Source organism: Mixophyes fleayi, chromosome 8, assembly GCF_038048845.1.
Source record: "Mixophyes fleayi isolate aMixFle1 chromosome 8, aMixFle1.hap1, whole genome shotgun sequence".
NCBI lineage: Eukaryota > Metazoa > Chordata > Amphibia > Anura > Limnodynastidae > Mixophyes > Mixophyes fleayi.
Window position 1 is genome coordinate 45,860,805 of NC_134409.1, and position 8,005 is coordinate 45,868,809.

Sequence of the window (8,005 nt, forward strand, 5' to 3'; positions counted from 1 at the left end):
AATAAATATCCAAATTGGAGGACACATTTGGTGAATTTCATATTGATGCCAGAAACAATAATAAAGAAACAAATATATTTATTTGCTTATAAAATTGTTAAGAATATAAGAGAAGACTAACGGTTCCTACTTTATTCTTAGGATTTTAAAAGTTTATTCACAACCACTTTAACTTTTCTCCTGGTTTGTTTTTACATTTCGCATGGATATTTTTTCATGTAAATCAATAAATATTAAGTTTCATTTATTTATCTAGCCTTTGAGTGCCCTCTATGGGAAAATCTTTTTTTTTTGTCTTCAAATTGTTACTATATTCTGAGGTGCACCACCTTTAGGAGGAAGATGGTACTTGAAATCCTTAATAAATAACATATTGGTGGAGGGATTGAAATTGTAATAATTTTGGTCTATTATGGATCCAGACTATATTGAACAACATATAAATGATTTTAGTTTATGCTCCTCTACCTAAAACCATAGGTGCTGAAGCCAGGAGATCTCATGGACTCCCGGCCATCTTGATAAATAACCTCTCCCATGGTGCAATCGCTTGTGATAGTGGGGTGAATAAATAGAGCAAAGCAAAAAAAAAAAAAATCATTACTGTTATCAACTTTTTATAGCATTGATAGTTTTTTGAATTTAAGGCTAATTTATCAAACCCTTTCAAATTTTAGCAAATCCAATTTGCACTTGTAACTAATCAAATATATACATTTTATATAAAAGTACAATAAAAAAATATTTGTAATACAAGCCTTTTGTTGACTTGAGTCACAAGGACAGTCATTCTTCTTGCTGTTCCCTGTTATAGGCATATACTGGCTAGTGCATCTGTGCTAGCCCGGATGCTCATGTGTGAGCAACGCTGTATCATTACATAAGCTCATTCGCAAGCTGGCTATTTGGGAGGCACAGTGGGGATTTGGGAGGTTAGCCTGCAATCTTGGGAGGTCTCCCACTATTCAAAGAAAGTAGTCAACTATGACAGACACAGACAGACAGACACAAAGCCACTGTGGAAGTCAAATAATTGGATGAAGTAAACTAAATTGATTAATATTGTTTTACTGTGCAATTGTGTTTAGTATGCCATGCATAATGACGCAATCGCACGGATTAATAAAACACACTTTTACGTTTGCAATTACACTTGTAAATAGTACACATTTATTAAGGTTCCAATAATAAATATACATACGGTACATATATATATTGGAACCTAATATATATTAGTAAAATGTATTAGACATTATTTATACATTAGATAAAACTACATTAAAAGGTATCTAAGTCTCAGGATATAGGAAATGTATCATGTTTAGTGTAATTTTGATCTGCACATTACCATAAGGCATCCGCTACTATTGGTGAAGCGATCGCTTCCTGCGATCGTTAGTTGTGGAAAATAAAGGATTAATGCTCAAAATTATAGTGTTTCGAATGCAAATAGGTTGGTTTGAACTGGTTTAGGTTGGTTCCCCCAGGCACTACATGTGCTCAACTGTTGGAATGAGCCACTTTATCAGAGGAATCCTTTGAACTGACCTATGATTTGCATTGCACTTGACTGACCTGACCCTTGGACTAATGAAGAAAGTTTATCTTTGTTTACATTGTGACATAATCACTGTTTTTTTTGTTAACTGAAAAACTGGGCCAGTATTAGCTCTCTCTTCCTGACAACAGACATAACTGTCTGAACCTGGGTCCAGCGGAAGCGCATGTGTAATGTATTAGTTTTATAGTTTCCTGTTTATTGTTATATCTTTTATGCTACAGCATGGCTTGCTATAAATTCTGCTATATTTTGCTATTAAATCTTTGTGCATTGGAACCACAATAATCGCATTGGACAATGTGTGTGGTGTAATGTTCATTTTGTTGCTACCATTAAACAGAGACGGGGACACACTCACAAAACAGACAGACACAGATACACACAGACTTATATTCTGTGTGCAGGATAATCTCACTTGACAGTTATCCTGAGGAAACACTCGAGAAAAGTAATTACTACAGAAGTGTTCTGGAGAACAGCAGCCATTTTCTTGCAGTACAGATCTATTTCCTGAAATAGATCACTTAATCTCATTAGAAAAATGAGAGAAAATGATTGTGTAATAAACGTATAACAAAACCCACACCCCATTTATGAAGTGTGGCACCCATGTTCTTGTAGCAAAGGAAACACAACAGAGACATAGGAGTTTAGCCTAGCTAGCCAGGAGTCCGTGAGATCTCCTGGAATCAGCAACTAGGGTTTTAGGCAGAGGAACATAAACTAAAAATATCATTCATACATTGTTCAATGCTGAATGCTGCCATATTTCTGGTAAAATATGTCCAACATCCCAGTTACTTACCTTGATTACTAAAGAAAATGCACTACATGTTATAACAATTTTCATTTAAAATAATTATATGGTGTGGACATACAAGGGACCATATGTACTAAACATCTACTTATCAACTAAAATCACCTTAAATCTCCAGAGTCCTCCAATATCTTCACTCCTTTCAAAGCAAGTGGGCTCCAGACCTTCATCCAGGCAGCATTTAATGGCAGGCAATCCACTGGAACCAGCTCCAATCACTGCAATTCTTTTAACCATGGTGCTGTTTTCAAGTTAACTTGACAGACTCGAACACTGCTAAAAAGTGAGCACATCATAAAGCATTAATTTTAGTAGGTCATAGGATCAATATGGAACAAGTAATACTTATTGGTTATATAGTAGTATATGCTTCTAGTAATAGTAACTTAACATTAGCAGAGTAATAAAAAGGAAAAAAATTCTTATAGACAGTAAAATGATGGGATAAAAATGGAATGGCAGATGAGTAGCTGGAGACTTGAAAGAGTATAGGCAGGCTTAGCTACCCGGGGACAGAAGCAGTAAGTCATGTAGGGAGCAGACAAACACATTCCCCAAACACAGAATATGTTTAAAGAAATACATAAAAGTGAAGGAATATATAGATAGACCCTACGCTGTTGTAATCTTTTACAATTTCCTAGGCATTAGACAAGTTACAACACATTAACTGAGCATACCAAAATTAATGAAAGTGCTGGTTAGTTCAGGGCTTGGTAGTATGCAGAAAGCACCTATTGGGTTTCTCCAGGTAGGAAGCCATTGCTAATTAAATTAGCAGTGTTTAGTCTTTGTGGAAACCTGTTACTTGCAGACTTTGTAGAACTGCTGCTTGCATACAGTACCAGAGTGAACTGGGCAGCACCAGGGTCCTGGTCCAGCCCCAGGGACATAAGAGTTTGCAATCAGGGATCCAGATTCACCCTACACCCAGAGACCAGGAACATGGCAGCCGAAAACAGGATAAAAAGCCAAGGAGACCAGAGAGGGAATCAATTGTAAGATCATGGAGCATTGAAAACAGCAATAGATAGAGTTTATGGCTGCTGGAATATATTAAAGTGTTTTCCAGTAAGCACTGACTCAGTATGGGAGTCATTGTCGGTTAAATTTAGGTACACTATCCAACAGTTGGCTTGGGCAAATAGCCTGAGGTTGTCCCAATATTGTGACAACTGATGATCAAACTAGGATTCTGACCTGGGTACTATATGCATAGAGATTAGGGGGCCGATTCATTAAGGCACACAAAACGACTGTATTGTGCTTTTGTTTTAAAAACGCTCATAAAAATCGGGCATACGCATGTCGGTATTCGAAAAGAAGTGGATATAAAACATCTGTTGATGAATACAGGTCTAGGTCCACTCTGCTCTAACAGACAATACACTGCATGTGGAATGTAAAGTCACAACAGAACACACAGAGAAAGTAAAACAAGTCAATGTCAGCTGTTAATTAATGAATAAAAAAAAAGTTATTTTCCATCTGTTATAAGATCCTGTGGTAATAATACAATGCCTTTGATCTTATTAATAACTAATCTCATTAATTATTGGACTAATGCAATTTGCGTATTTTTCACTATTTTAGTCACATCGAATAATACGCACCCGTGACATTTCATATGTATTTTAGAGGCATTATTTCACACAACCTTTTGAGCTTTATACCAATCGTTACATTTACCTCACTATACTGCATTATCTATATAAACATCCATTCATCCTATTCATTCCAGTTATCTAAACATACAAAACAGGCATAAAGATAAAAGACTTTTACTTTACAAAGATAATCAAACATACAATACATAAATGTATACATACAATCAGGGTCTGGCTTGGACTAAAAATCAGCCCTGGTATTTAAAGAGCACGGGCCCACCTCTGTTGATGAGCAGGAAAAAAACCTACGTGCCGCCGGTCAGCGGCACCAAGGGGCGTGGCTCAGTATGTTGGGGTGTGGTCAACATGGTGCGGTAATACATACATTATAATAAAACATTACATTTATCAGGCGCTCCCCATCCAAATCATGGCACCCCCCCAGACACATTACGACACCCCTAGTCCACTATAGTTATCTATGCTTCTGACAACTGTCAGGGTGGGAACTTTCTGTAGCAGGAAAGCTCTTAGTCTCACGAGATTAATACATTTTATGAGACTTAGAGCTCCTTGGCTTGCTCTGCAGGCTGTGTCCTGTCCAGGACTGGGAGCAACTATCAGATTCCTCCTACTGACCAGAACTGGATTAAGGCTCAGAGGGCCCAGGGCACTTAAGACAGGGGGGGCTTTTATGATGTAATTTGGCTATTAGACACATTTTCGACAAATACAAAGGCAATACTGTGTGCACTACTGTTTGGTGCACGCAGTTCTGCCTTCACAAGCAGTACAGTATGAAGCAGGACATATGTCCCAACTGTCCTTGAAGTCAGACTAAATCCTGACTAAGGGGGATAGTCACCCACCAAATTCAGGACAGTTATCAGACTGCCCTGGTCTCTCCTACCTATCTTGTCACTTTCACCACTTGTGGCTGCTGGAGTCTTTATATCAGTTGCTGCTTGTCTGGATCCTGGAATGTTGGTGGCCCTGTTTGGAAAAAAAAATGAGTACATGAAATTTAGAAAACTCCATCCAGTCCTGGGGGTAAATGTATCAATCTGCGGGTTCTTCAACACCCGCATGTTCAGCCTCTTCCGCGATTACATTTCAAGCGGCGCTGCATTGTAAAGGGTTAACTTCCCTTTACAATGCAGCGCCGCTTGAAATTTAATCGCGGAAGAGGCTGAACACGCGGGTGTTGAAGAACCCGCAGATTGATACATTTACCCCCTGGTGTTAAATCAATATAGCACCCACGGTTCTAAAATTAGTCCTCCCTCCAGCCCGAACATTAAAATAATAGTATTCCCATTTAATAAATAACCCTATTTCCGACACCAAAAACAACCCCAGCAAGAAATTAAATAGCATTTATGTTTAATATATTTCCCACAACCACCCCAGGCATTAAATAACTCCTAATCACATTTAATAACTAGACCTCATTTTCCCCAAACGGTCCCACATTCAATAGCTCCCAAACCACCCCATCTTATATTGATAGGCCCCACTACTAAATCAAATTGCCCCATCACCCCACAAATAAAATAGCACCCAATAATTAGCCACCACCAGCAATACACCATTAGATTAATAGCCTGCCTCCCACATTATATTAAGACCTTCCCCCTCACACAGTCATACACTGGCCCACACACACACATATACACACACACACACACACACAAACATACTACAGTCATACACTGCCCCCCCCCCCCACACACACACACACACACATACACACACACACACACACACACAGTCATACACTGGCCCCCCACACACACACTATAGTCATACACTGCCCCCCCCCACATACACACACACACATACTATAGTCACACACTGGCCCATACACACACACATGCTAAAGTCATGCACTGGCCCCCACAAACAAACACACACACTATAGTCATACACTGTTCCCCACACACATACTATAGTCATACACTGGCACCCACACACACACACATACACACAGGGCCGGACTGGGACTAAAAATCAGCCCTGGCATTTATAGTCCACAGGCCCACCTCAGTTCCAGCAGGAAAGAAACCAAGGTGGGCCTGTGCGACGGCACCGAAAAAGGCGTGAGGCACATTATGACACCCCCAGCCCACTGTACTTATCTATGCTTTAAGTGCTGCTGACATCCATCAGGGTGGGAACTTCCTGTAGAGTGAGCAGGGAAGCTCTTAGTCTCACAAGATTACCAATTCATGTGAGACTTAGAGCTCCTCGGCTTGCTCTGCAGGCTGTGTCCTATCCAGAGACTTGGAGCGGCTATCCGCTCCCTCCTGCTAACCAGAGCTAGATTAACGCTTGGGGGGCCTGGGGTATTTAAGACAGGGAGCCCCTATTATGTAACATGGCTATCATTTTAGACAAATGTTAGACAAATACACAGGCAATACTGTGTGCAATACTGTTAGTTGCACGCAGCTCTGCCTTCACAAGCAGTACAGTGTGAAGCGGGACATACCTCTTAACTGTCCTTGTAGTCGGCCCAAATCTCACTAAACGAGACAGTCACCAAAATTCGGGACTTCCCCACCAGATTCAGGACAGTTGGCAGACTGTCTTGCTCTCTCCTACCTGTCTTGTTAGTTTCACCACCTCTGGCTCCTGGTGACTTTAGTTCAGTTGCTGCTTGTCTGGATACTGGAATGCTGGAGGCCCTATTTGGAAAAAAAATGGGTACATGCAATTTAGAAAACTCCAACCAGCCCTGGTGTTTAATCAATACAACCCATGTTTTATAATTAGGCCTCCCTCCAGCCACAACATTAAAATACTAGTATTCACATTTAATATAAATAGCTGCTGCTGCTGATAAATAAACCTATTTCCCTCCTTCCAAACAACCCCAGCAATAAATGAAATAGCATTTACGTTTAATACATATACCTATTTCCTGCAACCATCACTGCCATTAAAAAATTCATATTCACATTTTTTTTCACAAACAGCCCCACTTTCAATTATTAGCCCCCAAACCACCCCATCATTAAATTAAAGGTCCAATCACCCTATCTTAAATTGCTAGGCCCTAATATAAAATTAACCCACATCACCCCACAAATAAAATAGCACTAATTAAATAATTAGCCCCCACCTAAACTTCACCATTAAATTAATAGCCTACCTCCCAAATTATATTAACATTCTCCTCCTTCCCTCATGCCTGAGTACATGTCCCCAATTGATATTATGCCACACAGTAGTGCCCCAAAATCATATTATGCCACACAGTAGTGCCCCAAAATCATATTTTACCCCACAGTAGTACCCCAAAATCATATTTTACCACACAGTAGTGCCCCCATTTGATATTATGCCACAATAGTGCCCCCAGTTGAAATTACGGCACACAATAGTGGCCCAAATCATATTATTCCTTATTTTTGTGTGGCACCTTCTCTCTCCAACCCCCCCCCCCCCCCCTGTTATTGTCTGGCACCTTTTATGTTCTCTTCCCCCCCCCACTGTTATTGTCTGGCGGCCTTTTATGTTCTCGCCCCCCCCCTATTATTGTCTGGCACCTTTCCTCTCCCCCGCCACCCCCCCCCCCCCTGTTATTGTCTGGCACCTTTTATGTTCTCTTCCTTCCCCCATGTTATTGTCTGGCACCTTTTATGTTCTCCCCTCCCTGTTATTGTCTGGCACCTTTTATGTTCTCCACCCCCCTTCCCTGTTATTGTCTGGCACCTTTTATGTTCCCCCCCTTCCCTGTTATTGTCTGGCACTTTTCCCCTTTCCTTCCCCCTGTTATTGTCTGGCACCTTTCATGTTCTCCCCCCCCCCCCCCCCGTTATTGTCTGGCACCTTTAATGTTCTCTCCCCCCCCCCCCCCGGTTTACTTACCTTCTTCTCAGCTCTCTCATGTCCGCTCCTCAGCTGCCTTCCAGGACCTGTACTGATCACATGTGCTGCGCGCGGCACATGTGACCGGGAAGTGTCAGTGCACTGACCGTCCAGTGCACGGTTAGTGCACTGACTGATCGAACCGGC

At 40.9% G+C, this 8,005-nt stretch overlaps 1 protein-coding gene across 1 annotated transcript in view; it reads right to left on the minus strand.

Moving 5' to 3' along the window:
• LOC142099241 (flavin-containing monooxygenase 5-like) overlaps positions 1 to 8,005 on the minus strand; it is a 35,187-nt gene that overhangs the window by 15,110 nt on the left and 12,072 nt on the right. Inside the window, exon 2 of the mRNA XM_075182493.1 lies at positions 2,484 to 2,654. Coding sequence (XP_075038594.1) covers positions 2,484 to 2,615 — 132 coding nt within the window. The 5' untranslated portion in view covers positions 2,616 to 2,654. The remainder of the gene's footprint in view (positions 1 to 2,483; positions 2,655 to 8,005) is intronic.